The following is a 17556-nucleotide window of genomic DNA, read 5'->3' on the forward strand; positions in this document are numbered from 1 at the left end:
AAAACAAATGAAATAAAAGAATTTATAATTTTATATATGACACTTTATAAAAGCTTTAAATTTTTTCAAATTTCAATTATTCATTTCATAACATATAATTCAGAAATAACAACAAGTTCCAATTAGGCTTTTTTGTATCAACAGGATTGTCCTTTGTACAAAAATATTCATTTGGTTTTTGTTAATGTCTTTTTAATAAAGATTTATTTATTAATTTTGTAATTCAGAGTTTCAGAGAGAGAGATCTTCCATCTGCTGGTTCACTCCCCAGACGGCTGCAACAGCCAGGGCTGCTGCAGGCTGAAGTCAGAAGCAAGAAGCTTCACCTGGGTCTCCCACAATGGGTTGCAGGGGCCCAGACACTTGGGCCATCATCTTCCATTGCTTTTCCCAGGCTATTAGCAGGGAGCTGGATTGCATGTGGAGCAGCTGGCATTCAAGCCGGCACCCAGATGGAATGCCAGCATCGCCGCAGCTGGTTTTACCCGCTACGTCAAAATGCCAGCTCCTAATGTCTGTTTCAATGCTAACTGTAAACTGCATATATGTAACCACTTACTGTAATAATTACAATAATTTAGCCTGTGCTATTTGGGACATATTTTATTTTTGGAAGAATAAGGAAAACATTCAATATGTTTGCCAGATAGCAATGTTTCTTTTCATGGACTAAGAGATGGGGATGGTCTAGTTAACCAATATTATACATAAAAGTTCTCACACCCAATACTAATAATTAATAGGTATTATTTGAAACATATTTTCCTCAACAGAAATCCATCACTATTTAGCCAATATATACTTACTCCTACTTAATAGTCACACTTTAAAAAACTGAGGGAGGGGCCGGGCCGGCGCCATGGTGTACTAGGTTAATCCTCCACCTGTGGCACCGGCATCCCATATGGGCGCCGATTCTAGTCCTGTTTGCTTCTCTTCCAGTCCAGCTCTCTGCTGAAGACTGGGAAAGCAGTAAAAGATGGCCCAGGTGCTTGGGCCCTGCACCCACATGAGAGACCGGGAAGAAGCACCTGGCTCCTGGCTTCAGATTGGCACTGCTCCAGCCGTTGTGGCCATCTCGGGAGTGAACCAACGGAAGGAAGACCTTTCTCTCTGTCTCTCTTTCTCACTGTCTGTAACTCTACCTGTCAAATAAATAAATAAAATCTTTAAAAAAAAATTGGGGGTGGCGTTGTGGCCTAACAGGTGAAGCTGCCCCACTCCGATCTGGCTCTCTGCCATGGCCTGGGAAAGCAATAGAAGATGGCACAGGTGGTTGGGCCCCTGCACCTGCATGGGAAGACCTGGAGGAAGCACCTGGCTCCTGGCTTCTGATTGGCCCATCTTTGGCCGTTGCAGTCAGTTGGGGAGTGAACCAGCTGATGGAAGACCTCTCTCTCTCTGACTTTCCTTCTCTCTGTGTAATTCTGACTTTCAAATAAATAAAGAAATATTTTTAAAAATTGTTTCAAAATTTATTTTGTTTTTCATTTAAAATAACCACAACTAGGGGCCGGCGCTGTGGTACAGCAGGTAACGCCCTGGCCTGAAGCTCTGGCATCCCATATGGGCGCCATTTCGAGACTTAACTGCTCCACTTCCGATCCAGCTCTCTGCTGTGGCCTGGGAAAGCAGTGGAAGATGGCCCAAGTCCTTGGGCCCCTGCACCCACGTGGGAGATCCGGAGGAAGCTCCTGGCTCCTGGCTTCGGATTGGCGCAGCTCCAGCTGATGCGGCCAATTGGAGAGTGAACCATCGGATGGAAGACCTCTCTCTCTCTCTCTTTCTGCCTTTCCTCTCTCTGTGTAACTCTGACTTTCAAATAAATAATCTTTAAAAAATAAAATAACCACAACTAATCAAAAGATATATAGTTATCTAAACTCATCTATCATCTATTACATGTGTATTTTAATCTGCTTAAGTTATACTTTAAACTTTGAAGACACTCTCTGAGGTACATGTAAATCAGTGAGTCTGATCTGAAATATATATTCACATGCTTTTAGTATGGATTACTCTGAGAGTTAAAAACCACATCATGGAAAAATGGTTGTGCACTATTGTCTGATTCAGAAGTCTGTTGCTAAATCAGTAGTTCTGAACCAATAATCAAAATAGGAAAAGTTGAAAATTTAGAAAAACAAATGGAACCTACTATAGCCAACCCCCTCCTACTCTTAAAAAACAGCAATGATAGTATAAAGGTGACAGCTCTTCAGTGTTTGGATTTAATTTTCCAAACAACCAGGTGAGTGGGTTGGAGGTATCCCCTTCCTTCTCTAAACTGATGGAGCCAAAACCTCTCATAGCACCACATTCAACAATCAGAATGAACCCATCTCCCCCATGAGCAGGCCAGGGACCCGGTTTACCTTTTTCTTTGTTGTGTTTTGTGGAGATGGGGTAGTGTGAAATTTTATATAGCCTGTACTAGAAAAAGCTCCTTGAAGAATCTTGTGTATTGTTCTTTTCATTTGTGTAGTGATGTGAAGTTGGGGAGGAAGCTCACCATGCGGCTACGCGGAGTTTCAGAGAAGGGAGACTTTGGGGTCTGAGTACAGCACACTCTATCTAGAGGCCAGCAGGAGAAAAAATCAGCAGACACTAATGAGGCCTACGAGCTGGGATTTTGTTCTTGCTGAGATAGGCAGGCAAGGAGATTACATCAAAGGTATGGAGTTTGTGATTCATTTTTTACAGGGTTTACAGTACTGCTTTTGAGAAGAAATCAGAGAAGCCACACGATCTAACTCACATTCTAAAAGTATTCCTCTGACAGATTGAGAACGGACTTAAAGGGATGAGGAGGGAAACAGTCCAATTAAGAGGCAGGAGCAGAGTGGGGAAGACGAGGGCTTGAATCCTGGTGGTAGGGAAATGCTGAGGTCAGATTCTGGATCTGGCAGGATATGCTGATGGCACTGTGTGTGCAGTATATGTGAAAAAAATAAATAAACAACCAAAGGTAATGCATGGTTTAGGGCTGGAGCACCTGGAAGGACAGAGCAGCCATTGACTAAAATGGTGACAACTCAGATGGGAGAAGAATAGAGTTGTAGCTCTAGATATGTGACACTTTTTAGAATCCTAAGTAGATATATCAAGTCAGTGGTTACATCTGTGGGTCCGTGGTTAAGGAATGGAGACAGAAATCTGGAATCAGGATGATGTTTGTGGCCAGTGACTCTATCAAGGTCACCTAGGGAGGAGAAACAGACACGGGGGTTATGGTCTGTGCCAGAGTGACAAACAGAGGTCACGGAGATGAGGATGAACCAGCAAGGGAAGCTAAGAAGGCCCAGCTGTTGAGGAAGGAAATACACAGGACACAGTGGTGTACCCAAGGCAAAGCGAAGACAGTGTCCCAAGAACACGGCCAACTCCAGCTCTCCACGCATTACCTTACTAAACTCATCCTGCACAGAGCAGAACACCTCTTCGTCTTGCCCTCTCTGAGACACCCTGCCCAGACAGATGACCCTCCTCCACGTCCCTGAGTCTCAGCGTCGGTCTCAGTTAGAAAACTTGTCAAAACGGTGACTGCAGCGTCTCTTCTCCAGCTTCTCCCCTACCTACTGCCTTCCCTCCCAGAAATGTGAGTTCTTGGAGGGCCAGAAGTTTCCAACAGAATTCCTGAGCTCTCACAAGTAGGAGAGGAGGAGGTGTATTTGTTAAGGGTCTCCTGTCCACTGGGCAAAAATGTCAATGCTTTTACGATGGTTCACTTAGGTGCTCAAAAAATGCTGGGAGGGCAACTCCGTGCCCAGGTACAGCCCTCCTGGAAAGGTGGTACTCCATGGCACAACAGCTTATGTCAATAGCTATCAACATTATCCTCTTCCCCCTCTTTCCAAGCTTATAAAGCAAAATTCTCCAATACAATGTTTCTTCCTTTATAGACTTTCCTCAAATAAGTTACAACTAACAAACATAAATATTTGTTCTAACTGGCTGCCACAATTTTCACTGTATGTGAGAAAAGTCCTCATTAGACATTAGTCCAATGTAAGTTTAGTGAGTGAGCTTCTCTTTGGATTTCTCAGCATAATCAGTCTCTTTGTTTTCCATTTGACTGTTAAAGTGCCAAAACTATGTTGTGAAGGCAACATGGGCCTGATTTGGACAATTGCAAGATGGTGATATAAGAAATTCAGGACAGGAAGCATATTGTGTGACAGATTGTTAAAGGGAAATATTGATTTCCATTTATTTTATCTCTTGTTGACACACAATAATGGTCACAGCCATGATTCTTATATAATGGATTGGGGAGAAGTAACGAACTGAGCAAGAAATGGTATTTTGTTGTTGCCTCAAATTTGATCCATGTTTCTAAGTTTATTCCCTAGGCTGAAAAGTAGAATCTTGGAGCCTAACAAACACATTGTAGATTTAAATCTATCATTTGTTACTGCAGTCAATCTTGCTAAGCCAGATCAATTTGTGATGCTCTGACAAAATAGTTTGCAGTCTTTTGAAGAGCAAAATTTGAACGGTATCGACATAGAAAGGTAATTTTACTTTTCTGTTACTACTAGCTGGCCATGGATTTCATCTCCCTCTGGGACATTTGTACCATCTCTCTCTTAATTTGTATCAAGGAAGATTTTGGCTGAAACTATTTGGATCAATAATATGGATTAGATAAAATCTTTGACAAAGTTTTAACTTTTAAAAAAAAATATGTTGACAAATTGTATTTTTCTTCTATGTTTACTGACATTGGGGAGATTAGAATTCACAAGTATATAATTTCTTCATACTGATTCATCTACCGATCTCTATAATCAAAGTAACAAGACTTTTGTATTTTTGTCCTAAGCATATCTGAAATATAAATTCTCTTAGGACAGTCCCCTTGGGCCCCGGAGCACCTTCCCCAGCACTACTGCTGTAACTGTCACCAGTCTAACAACAACTGCAGCTGGTCTAACAGTTCTCACATCTATCCTCCACACAGTATTGGGGATGAACTATCTAAAATGCTATGTAGCCAGTGCCAGTATTATTTAGAAATCTATCAATGCTTTCTTAATTTTCCACAGAAGAACAGCAAGGACTCATGCCGCAGGAACACCTCAGGAGCCTCTAAAACAGCTCTCACCTGGGCCTCAAACTCTGAAGGGAATTCTGGGTAAATTATAGCCTGGGAGCCAGGGGCAGCCTCTCCACATACTATCACAGGCAGGTGTAGGATTCTGGGGGTTCTGGAATATTCTGAATTCAGATCTTGTGTTCTCAGTCTATAATTATCAAGGTATATTTCATCAGATCAGATACTTTGAAATTTTTGCCAGCTTTATTTATTACTTGTAAATATTTAGACATATGAGACACATGATATGTGGGTTATTATTATGGCACCCATCTGGACCTACAGACTTTAAACCCATTCAAATTTCCATACAAAGCCCTTCATGGCACAATCCCCTGGATTTCCCCAGCTCATCTCGAACTGCTTATTGGCTGTGTTGCATGTAAGGTGCCCTAACCCTTAACTTTTTATACCATGTTCTATACATCTTGATATATATTATGTAATATATATAACATTTGTGTGTTTTTGCTGATGCTGTTAAATCGAACGTTCTTCATTACTTGCCTGGCTACTTCATTCATCTCTTAATACTCAGTTTGTAAAATCATCATTTTAAAAAAACTTGTCTTGGGCCGGCGCCGTGGCTCACTAGGCTAATCCTCCGCCTTGCAGCGCCAGCACACCAGGTTCTAGTCCCGGTCGGGGCGCCGGATTCTGTCCCGGTTGCCCCTCTTCCAGGCCAGCTCTCTGCTGTGGCCAGGGAGTGCAGTGGAGGATGGCCCGAGTTCTTGGGCCCTGCACCCCATGGGAGACCAGAATAAGTACCTGGCTCCTGCCATTGGATCAGCGCGGTGCGCCGGCCGCGGCGGCCATTGGAGGGTGAACCAATGGCAAAAGGAAGACCTTTCTCTCTGTCTCTCTCTCTCACTGTCCACTCTGCCTGTCAAAAAAAAAAAAAAACCTTGTCTTGGCTCACAAATTTCCCCACAACAATGCAATCTTCATTTTTAACACTACCTTAATATGCTATATAACTACCTGTTTCTATTTCATCTAACAAAACTGTAAACCTTTTGAGGGCATCATTGATATTTTATTTGTTACTATTATATTACTAACAATCTAAAATTGTTGAACAGCATGGTTAAAAATACATGTTACTTCACATTTCATTGAACCTATAAAGACAATTGCCTTGAAAACACCATTCACCAATTAGTAAAACTGAACAGCTAGGCACCATTACTTAAAAAATTTACACAAGTGTATCAAAGAACTCACGTGAAGCCATTGCTGAAGCCATTGTGGGCTTTAAGTACTCAGTCTTTCTACCATGCAGTGTGTATCAAATAATGATGACAGAGACATCATAATAAGAAAAATTATGAAACTAAGTTTTAAATTTTACATAAAATGTTGAAGCTGTGAGTATTTTACCCTTTGAAAGATAACTACTGATGATAGTTCTAAAGACAAATAATTTTGTAAAAGATTAACTTTAAAAGATCATATAACTATAAAAGATGAATAATCTTAAATAATATGTGAGTTAAGTGGCGCTCAACTTAGAAGGGTGTAAGAATGCTACATTTTAAGAAATAAATACACAATTATTCATTTATTTTGTGACTTCTTAAATGTGTAGAAAATATTCATTTTTTGTCCATTGGGAAACCCAAAGTCTAGAAAACTAGCCCATTTTCTATATAATTTGTATATCATTTTTATACCATATATTCATGCAATGTATATACCATGGCTTTCTCCCAGCTATAACTATTGATTGAATCTAACATGTGGGTCTGAGTCCCCCTTATTTCCTGACCTACTGTGATGAGGGAAACAAGATCCGAGCGTTGCCGTCATTCTTTGTCATGAAGTATCTCGTTTGGAACACGATCAGAAGTTTCCAACATTATACACTTCCACGAGCTTAGTACCTCAGCGTTCATCTCAGTGCCACCTGACGCACTGGCCTGCTTCAGTGTGTCTGTCGGAGATTCCTGGCCTAGGATTCCGCTGGTACCGAATCTCTGCCCATCACAGATTCTGGGCTGATTCCCGGACAACTCTGTCAGCCTTCTTTTCCCTTGCAAACCCACAATCTGCATCTCTCAACTCTCTTTGTCTGTGCAATCCAGTCACACCAGGAGGAAACCCGTGCAGCCAAGTCAGCCATGTGTCTGACTCTGGAAACTCTGTGTTGCTTGGATTTTCCCTTTAAGAGTAGTGCATTGAATGGGCAGGCTCCATCCCATATGTCAGCTTGCCAAGTTCTTCGCATGACCATGCTCTGTGTATTGTGCTTAACAACTGCTTTCCCAAGAGTCCATTTGACAGTTTTACTCCCAGACGTAGCTCCTTAGTCTTCAACCTTCCCACCCTAGCTACCTATTATGGGTACAGTCTCCCCAAAACTCTTGCACATATTTAAATTCTGATGTCTTAATGTTAATGGTTGATGGATTAAAGATGGAGATTTGATCTAATGACAGCATCTCAGAGGGGCGGCCCATAGGAGGTTTGGGGGTCACTGGGGGCAGGCCCTCAGACGTTCTCTCAAGAGGTTTCATTATCTGAGTTCCAGTTTAGCCTAGGTTCTCTCCCTCCTTCCTGGATCACTGTGTGACTGCCTCTGTACCCTCCATGACCAGCATACATCACATACCAGACTATGGGGCTTCCCAATCCTATAACCTCCAACTGTGAGCTGAAATAACCTTTTCTTCCCCAAAGAAGCTCCTCTCAGATATTTCAATTAAAGTAATGAAAAGTAGAAGAATATACTTCCCAGCCCAAAGCCACAGACCTGTGGTGTTAGAGTCCTATCCGATCCTGTCCATGCACTTACCGCCTGATGTTCATTCATTCACAATGAAACAGGGAGGCTAGGGAGAATATTAAGCAGATTTCAAATTTCCAATTACATTAATAACAGGCAACGAGAGAACTTGTTCTTTGAATCATCCAACAGCATACAGCTTGAATACCTGAGGGTTTCCTGAAGAACTACTGTGGGAGTCGGACTAGCCCACGTAGCTGGGACTATTTACAGTTAGTGATGTGATTGTGTGCTAAAGCCTTTTTAATTTACGGTATATAGCTTACCTTAACTTCCACATGTGCCATCAATACTGCAAAATTGGTCAAGTGGTTACAGGAGCATGTGGTATGTGTCTTATTGGTGGTCAGGAGCCGACAGCCTTGTGTTGACCAATAGCCTGTCATTGTGCGCTTGGAGTAGCTCCAAAATGAACAATTAGGATTGAAATTTTCCTCTGACTGCTACAGGGAGAAAAAAAAAAAAAAGCCAATGACTGCTTGATGACTATTTAAATTAGGTAGGCATTTTCTTGACAAGCAACACAACCTTGCAGTCAATTCCAATTCCTGGAGAGATGTCTATCAGAGTATTTTCTTATTAAGTGAACTTCATTAAATGTAAGCAAAATGGAATATATTCAGTTGTTCACTTCTGATTAGAAGTGAGTTCACTGATTTTTCTAAATTAATAATATTGAAAGAATATTAGTACCAATTTTTCAGAATGATATCAATTAATGTACATGGCAAAGTAAAAAAGTTAGTTTTCCTAAACAATCACACCCTCCAAAGATGTCTTTAGGAAATATTTGTTGAAGGCATAATTACAATTTCTGTACGTACACTAAAATACAGCTGCATAAAAGATGATTACTTATAATACCATATATGAAACCATGTCCAGTTCCATTAGACATATTATTTATTTTTAAAACATTAAATTTTATAGAGTATATTTAAAGTACCAAATATGATGTTATGGGATACAAATTGGAAATAGAAAACTTACTATAGTGAAGCAAATTAATATATCCATCATCTCACAATTACTCATATTTATTATTTTGTGGCAAGAGCAGCTAAAATCTACTCATTTAAACAGAATTCCATGTAGTACATTTGGTGTCAAGACATATTCTAGCTCTTTTTATTGTGGAGAAGAAGATATAAATCTATCTATGAATTTTGTAAAGTGTTTACATATACAATAATTATTCTCCTCATCCAAACCTCTGAAAAAAAGGACATTTGATTGATCACGAATTGTGATGGAAAAACATCTAGAGAAAATGAACACACTTAATATTCATGTGGTAATGAATACACATAAAGTGGAAAACTAATCTTAACCTGCCATTTTCTTACCTTGATATGTTTAACAGTAAATACCACGGGATCAGCCAAATAAACCTTATTACTGAACTCTTTGTTTATTGCTGCTGTAATAACAGGGGAATTGACGATAACAGAATGATTTGTGGACATAGCTTCTGTTCCCAACTTCATGCTGGCATTCTCCGTAGACAGATAAGGACCCAAGTTATTATATAAAACAAAGGCCACTCTGATCTCTCCTAAAACAAATGCAAATGTGAATTATAAATGGGCACAAACTCTGATTAGTGTGTACATTCTCCTTAGAAGGTAATCAAATCTGCATGATCTATATTCACACACAAAAAAAATCAAGCACTCATTTCAACCAAAGAACCATATCAGTCATGAGGAAAGGAAAAGTAAAATTAAGTCAAAACAATTACATGTCAGCATTAAAGAAAAAAAAAAAAAAGAACTTTAGTCCCTACCTAACCCCACACTCAAAATTGTATTCAAAATTGATCATAGACAAAAACAAAAACCCAGAACTATAGAAAGTCTGGAACAACATTCAGGATAACACCTTCAAATTTTAGGAAGGAAGGGCAGTCTTGCGTAGGATATGGTAAGTTGATCGTTATCAAAAATTGAAAATTTTGGAGCTGGGTATTTGGTCTAGAGGATAAGTTGCTGACTGGGATGCCCACATCCCATACTGGATGATGGGGTTTGAGTTCCAGGCTCCACTCTCAATTCTGGCTTCCTGATAATGTATACCCTGGGAGGTAGCAGCAATGGCTCAAGTAGTTGTGTTCCTGCCACCCACATGGGAGACCTGAATTATGTTCCCAGCTCTTGGCTTTAGCCTGGCTCAGCCCTGGCTATTGCCATAATTTGGATAGTGAATGACCTAATAGAAACTCATCTGTCTATCTGCCTCTCAAATAAGCAAACTGAAATTTTTTTCTCTCAAAATCATTATGAAACTGCTTAAGCGAACCACAAGAGAGGAAAGAAATATATATAGAAGACTCATAAATATGTAGTGTTTCTGCTAGTCAATAAGATAATGCTTAAATAGATAAACACTTCAGAAAAATGGTCAATGACATCTAGTGGACACATGAAAAATGATCAACATCATAAGTAATTAGGGAAATGAAAACTAAAACCACATTGAGACACCATTTCACACACACTAGAATCTCTAAAAGCGCTGACCATTCCAATGGTAACCAGGATATGAGACAACTGGAACTCTTGTACAGTATCTGTAGAGATTGATTCTAGATACCCCATGGATACCAAGACCTGTGGATGTTCAATTCCCCTCCCCCCTTTTTAAAAAGATTTATTTATTTATTTATTTGAGAGGTAGAGTTACTGAGAGGGAGACACAAAGAGAAAGGTCTTCCATCTGCTGGTTCACTCCCCAAATGGCCACAACAGATGGAGCTAAGCCAATCCAAAGCTAGAAGCTAAGATCCAGGATCCAGGATCCAGGAGCCAGGAGCCAGGAGCTTCTTCTGGGTCTCCCACCTGGGTGCAGGGGCCCAAGGACTTGGGCTGTCTTCTACTGCTTTCCCAGGCCATAGCAGAGAGCTGGATTTGATACAAATCAGAGCCCATTTGGGATACCAGCACCACAGGTGGAGGCTTAGCCTACTACACCTCAACGCTGGTCCCCAATCCTTTTATAAAATGGCAGAGGGGTTGGTATTGTAGTGCAGCAGGTTAAGCTGCCACTTAAGACATGGGAATCCCTTGAGAGTCCAATATGAGTCCTGGCTACTCTATCTCCAATCAAGGTCCCTGCTGATGAGCCTAGGAAAGCAGTGGAAGATGGCTCAAGTGCTGAGCCCTTGCATCCACGTGAGAGACCCAGAAGAAGCTGGCTCCTGGCTTCAGCCTGACTCAGCTCCAGCCATTGAGTCCATATTGTGGCCATCTGGGGAATGAACCAGCAGATGAAAGATATATCTCTCTCTCCAACACTTTCAAATAAATAATTTCTTTAAGATTTATTTATTTTATTTGAAAGGTAGAGTTACAGAGAGGAAGAAGGAGAGAGGAAGGAAGGAAGGGAGGGAGGGAGGGAGAGAGAGAGAGAGAGAGAAGTCTTCCATTCACTGGTTCACTCCCCATATGGCTGAGCTAATCCAAATCCAGAAGCCAGGAACTTCTTCTGGGTCTTCCATGCAGATGCAGGGACTCAGGCACTTGGGCCATCTTCTACTGCTTTCCCAGGCCATAGCAGAGAGCTGGATCAGAAGTGGAGCAGCCGGGACTTGAACCAACACCCATATGGGATGCTGGCATTGCAGGCAGCAGCTTTACCTGCTATGCCACAGTGCTGGCCCCATAAATAAATAAATCTTTAAAAATAAATAAATAAAATGACACACAGTATGCATACAAACCAATACAAATCCTCCTAAACCTGACATTTCATAAAGCTCATGGAATGAAGGAATTAAAAGATGTTTATTTTGGTGCCAAAATGTTGGAAAAACACGCATAGCTTTTTCATGAATAAGCACTTTCCAAAATCATTTCCAGATTCCTTATAGTGCAGTGTAAGTGCTGTGTAGACTGTTATACTGTATTGTTGAGGGAGTAATGACAAGGGGAAAAGTCTGCACATCTCACTACAGACAAAACTTTTGCTCCCCAGGTGGTTGGGCCTGGGGATGTGGAATACAAGGCTACACTGCTGATGATTGTATAAAATAGTACAACTATTTGGAATCCTATTTGTCAAATTCTTATAAAGTTAAATATATATCTACCTTTCCTAGAAGAGTAAAAACATACTGGCAAAGAAAAGAACTTGCATAAAAATATTCATAGCATCTTTTTTCATAATAACCACATACCTGGAAACAACTAAAGTAGGAAACTACACAAATTATGGCATTTCAATATAATAAAATATACTATGTATCAATAGACAACAAAAAAATCATGACTGAATCTCAAGAAGGTTTTGCTGGGGTCTCTGCTGTGGTACAGAAAGGCTAAGCCACCACTTGTGATGTGGACATCCTATATCTGAGTGCTAGTTCAAGTCCCAGCGACTCCTCTTCTGATCCAGCATCCTGCTAACATCCCTGGGAAGGCATGGAAGGTGGTCCAAGTACCTGTCCCTGCAACCCACATGGTAGAGCAGGATGGAGTTCAAGTTCCCGGCTTTGACCTGACCCAGACCTGCCTGTTGTGGCCATTTGGTGAGTGAACCAATAGATGAAAGAATTAATGGTAAAACTAGTCTTCAAACAGTACTTTATACTTTGTGTGTCTGTGTGGGTACAAGCTGTTGAAATCTTGATTAGTATAGAGTTGGTCTTCTGTATATAAAGATAATAAAAAATGAATCTTAATGAAGAATGGGACGAGAGAGGGCGTAGGAGCTAGGACGGGAGTAGGGGTGGGAGGGCGGGTATGGGGGAAAGAACTGCTATATTACAAAAGCTGTACCTATAAAATTATATTTATTAAATAAAAGCTTTCTAGTATGTTTTGTTTGTTTATTTTGACAGATAGAGATAGACAGTGAGAGAGAGAGACAGAGAGAAAGGTCACCCCCCCCCCCGAATGGCCACTATGGCCAGCGCACTGTGCTGATCTGAAGCCAGGAGGCAGGTGCTTCCTCCTGTTCTCCCATGTGGGTGCAGGGGCTCAAGCACTTGGGCCATCCTCCACTGCCTTCCCGGGCCACAGCAGAGAGCTGGACTGGAAGAAGAGCAACCAGGACTAGAACCTGGCACCCATATGGGATGCTGGCGCCGCAGGCAGAGGATTAGCCAAGTGAGCCACGGCACTGGCCCAAATAAAAGCTTTCTAAAACAAAAACACAAAAAGCAAAAACAAAAAAAGGGAAAGCTCTCTCTCTCTTTCTCCCTGTGTGTGTGTGTGTCCCTTTCTGTCACTCTGCCTTTCAAATAAATAAAGCTTTAAAAAGACTTTTTTTTTTTTTGCTATGCGAAAGAATCTAGACAGGCAAGTATATGTATTTTACTACAACGTGAAAGAACAGGAAATTCTGTGTGCAGTAATAACAATGAGAAGAGAAGTTTCATTAGGTGGTAAGAGAACGTGAGGTGACTGGTAAAACAACCAGGGAGTTTTCTTGGAACAGAAGAGATTAATTTTCTTGTTTTATGTGATAGTACAGAGGAATATACAACTGTCCAATTCCTCAAGTTAAATGCTAAGACTGTGTATATCTTATTGTATGCAAATTACATCTCAACTGCAATTGTTTTAAAAAAAAAAAACTAGGATTCAAAACGCTTCCCCATCCTAAAAATCAATTATCATGTTCTTTCAAGGTCGCTATCTCCACAAAGTCACCAAGTCCTTCCACCTTGTTTTCCCTTTATGAAACTCTGAAATACAACCATCTGTGAAGCTAATCTTCTTTTAACATGGCTCTTTATTGTATCACTTCCTTTCTTTTTTTAATATACTTTTTCATTTTACTGAAAGGCAGAAACAGAGAGAGGGAGACACCTTCCATCTTCTGGTTCATATCCTAGTGCTAACAACAGCTGGGATTGAGCCAGGAGGAAACCAGGAATCAGGAACTGCGTGTGGCTCTCTCACGTGGATGGCAGAGACCTAAGGACTTGAGCCTGCAACACTGCCTCAGGAGCAGCACGTTAGCAGGAAGACAGGGTTACGATATGGAGCTTGGACTTGAACCCAGACACTCTGCCATGGAATGTGGGCATCCCAAACGGCTGCCAAACTGCTGTGCCATAGCATCACCTGCCCTTCACTATCTTGCTTGAACAAAGTCAAGCCCTGGGTCCCTAATCCCTGTGTGTGGTGCTATGCTATCGGTTCACCCAGAGACAGGCACTTGGCAACCACGGCTGCAGCCAAGGAGCTAGGCGCACAGGAGGCAGCAGCAGTGGCTTCACAGCAAGGCTTCTGTGCAGCATCTAAGCCTGCTGTCTGCCTCCCCGGCCTCTCAGCGAGTGTGAGATCTGCCGTCCTTTCAGCAAGACAGCAGAGAGACCAGGATGAGAGCTACACAAAGGACTAAGGCATTCTTATCTAATGCATATCTCTGGACAAGGTACTTCTTATCTGTTACAACCCACAATTTAAATTCAGCTCTCTCTTTCTAGAATTAGCATAAAAATGCTGATTTGGGGAAGTCTAAATTTAAGAACATCTATGCACTTTTCTTATTGCCATTTGCAACTTTTAATTGGCTTATAGCTGATTGATAATTCATAGCAATTTCCACTTCTGTAATAGTGCCATGTTGTTAACCACCTTATTTTACCACTTCACATACAATTATTGCAGATTCTGTGCTCCAAAATTAATGATTAAATGTGACTAAGAAAACAAAACAAAAACACCATATATTACTTTGGTAAGCAATAAAATCAGTATGCACATAATTTAACTGGACTAAAGTAGGCATATTTCAATCCTCATTAACTTTGGATCTGAAAGTTCACAAGGTTCCTTGACAGGTGATTAGTTGGTGTGTTGTTGTGTCAGGCATTGCGTAAAGTACCAGGGATATATCCATGAACAAGATGGACAAGGTCCCTGTTCATAGGGAGCTTCCTGCCTAGAGAGAGAGTCAGACAATAAACACAGAAATATTGATAATAATATGATTTCTTATAATACTAAGTGAATGCATGCTTTGAAGAGGCATTGGCATAAATATGGTTAATGGGAAAAGCTCGAACGGAAAAGAATGGCCTCCTTTAGGAGGTAAGGGGAAGACTATCCCTACAGGGGAACATTTTACTCTAAGAAGTGAATGACAGGGAGGCTGCCACTCAAAGAAATGTAAAAATTTCACTCCAAGAGGAAAGAAAAGGACAGAAAACAACTCAATACAGGAACACGCCCAGGAAGTCTGAGACTAGACAGAATCACAGAGCGCATGAGAGACACACATGAAGCAGGAGGGCACTGCACAAGGCGGCACAGGTCAGGCCTGACCACGTCATGTGGCTTCATTCTAAACATGACCAGAGGTGACCTGGTCAGATGTATGTTTCAGGAAGGACCCTCCTTTCTGGGGGGCCAGGGTAAAAGCAGGGAAAACAGTTCAGAGCTGATGCAGGAATCAGGGTTTTGCTGGACAGACTTCTACTGCTGCCCTGAAAGTCCTGTTAGTCAACTTGGTAACATAAAGATAACTTCTAAGTTCAGTCATACAAGATTTCTTCTTCTTCTTTTTTTTTTAATGTGTTTTATCTATTTGAAAGGTAGAATTACAGAGAGGGAGAGAGGGAGAGGGAGAGGGAGAGGGAGAGGGAGAGGGAGAGGGAGAGGGAGAGGGAGAGGGAGAGGGAGAGGGAGAGGGAGAGGGAGAGGGAGGGAGGGAGGGAGAGAGAGATCTTCCATCCAACAGTTCCCTCCCCAAATGGCCACAATGGCCAGGGCTGGGCCAGGATGAAGCCAGGAGCTCTTTCTTCCCAGACTCCCACATGGGAGACTATTTGCTATCAGTTGATCTATATTTACCAGCCCCCACCAAAAGAATCTCCTTACACAAAAATTTCCTGTATGTTTTGCAAACACTTTATTGAAACAAATGAATTTAAAAACAGGTGATGCTAGTGTTATGCCACAGCATGTAAGTCACTGGCTGTGATGGCAGCATCCTGAGTGCTGGTTCGAGTCCAGGATGGTCCATTTCCGATCCAGCTCCTTGCAAATGCGCCTGGAAAAGCAGTGGAAGATGGCCCAAGTGCCTGGGTCCCTGTCTTCGATGTGGGAGACCCGGGTGGAATTCCAGAATCCTGGTTTTGGCCAGGGCCCACTTGAGGAATGAAACAGCAGGTGAAAGATCTCTGTCTCTCTCTGTGTCTCTACCTATCCTTCTTCTTTTCAATAAATATTTTTTTAAAAAAGATTTATTTATTTATTTGAAAGTCAGAGCTACACAGAGAAGAGGCAGAGAGAGAGGGGGGTCTTCTGCTGGTTCACTCTCTAATTGGCCGCAACAGCTGGAGCTGTGCCGATCCAAAGCCAGGAGCCAGGAGCTTCTTCCAGGTCCCCCACGTGGCTGCAGGGGCTGAAGGACTTGGGCCATCTTCTACTGCTTTCCCAGGCCACAGCAGAGAGCTGGATCAGAAGTGGAGCATCCAGGACTAGAATTGGCGCCCATATGGGATGCCGGCACTTCAGGCCAGGGTGTTAACCTACTGCACCATAGCACCGGCTCCGCAATAAATGTTTTTTAAAATGACATGTAATTTTAAAATTTTAAGTAAATTTCCATTAAAAACTTTACAAGATAATCTGCAAGTTGAGAGTTTCTCCTTTTAAGGAAAAAATTCAGACCTCTGGACTGTCTGGCTTTTGGTGTCCACGAATTTCCCCCACATTCCAGCTCCTGACAGTGAAAAGTGGTGGAATGTTTCCAAGTATGATGGAGAATGTGGCAGAGTAAATGTCACTGCAGTATTGATGGGGAGGTAAATTAGACAGAGGACACAGAAGAGGAGGAGAAACAGACACAGGGAGAGGGCAGCAAGAGCTCCTAGGTAACGGATCTAAAATTCCAAGCCCAGAGCCGTGCACAGAGGCAAGTTCAATCCCATCGGGCTTTGGAAAGTCACTTACCGTTCCGGCCGTTCTGCTTCAGAGTATTTGCAGAAAGCTGGATGGTGCTGCCATGACCCATGCTTTCCGGAAACTTCAGGTCTTCTAAGTTTCCTTCTGTGCTCAGTCTTGCAACTTCTAATTCTGGGAAGAGAACAGAGGTATCGTGCTCACTAGGCAATGCGCCAACGCAGCCATAATTTCCAGAGTCACTGAAATATTTCTGAAACTCAAGCCCTGGAATTCTTGTTCTGTCACACATTAAGCAGTTCAATATTTAAGAAAGCATACTGTTGGCATTTTATATGTTTTTACAATAAGGCAATAAAAGTTATTAAAACCCTATAAACAATACAAATGTATTAATAAAGTTTAAAATGTAAAATTCATGCTCAAATTCTTATGCTTTATTATTGGCTTTAAGGTACTTTTCAAAATATTTTTTAAAGATTTATTTTACTTATTTGAAAGAGTTACAGAGAGAGGTAGAGATAGAGAGGTCTACTATCTGCTGGTTCACTCCCCAGATGGCCATAATGACCGGAGCTGAGCCAATCTGAAGCCAGGAGCCAGGAGCTTCCTCCAGGTCTCCCATGAGGATGCAGAGGCCCAAGGACTTGGGCCATCTTCCGCTGCTTTCCCAGGCCACAGCAGAGAGCTGGATCGGAAGTGGAACAGCCAGGACTAGAATCGGCGCCCATATGGGATGCCGGTGCTTCAGGCCAGGGCGTTAACTTGTTGTGTCACAGCGCCAGCCCCAAATATTCTGTCTTATAAATAAAGTAAAA

The 17556-nt window shown here is 41.7% G+C and overlaps 1 protein-coding gene across 20 annotated transcripts in view; it reads right to left on the bottom strand.

Annotated features, from left to right (window-relative positions):
- Window positions 1-17556, bottom strand: part of ADGRL3 (adhesion G protein-coupled receptor L3) — an 870273-nt gene that overhangs the window by 115146 nt on the left and 737571 nt on the right. For all 20 annotated transcript variants that reach the window (XM_051819791.2, XM_051819792.2, XM_051819789.2 and 17 more), the window contains 3 exons: window positions 16790-16912; window positions 9230-9438; window positions 8150-8326 (listed from right to left, as the gene is read on the bottom strand). In XM_051819791.2, coding sequence (XP_051675751.2) covers window positions 8150-8326; window positions 9230-9438; window positions 16790-16912 — 509 coding nt within the window. The remainder of the gene's footprint in view (window positions 1-8149; window positions 8327-9229; window positions 9439-16789; window positions 16913-17556) is intronic.

This window comes from Oryctolagus cuniculus, chromosome 8 (assembly GCF_964237555.1).
Source record: "Oryctolagus cuniculus chromosome 8, mOryCun1.1, whole genome shotgun sequence".
NCBI classification, from domain to species: Eukaryota; Metazoa; Chordata; class Mammalia; order Lagomorpha; family Leporidae; genus Oryctolagus; species Oryctolagus cuniculus.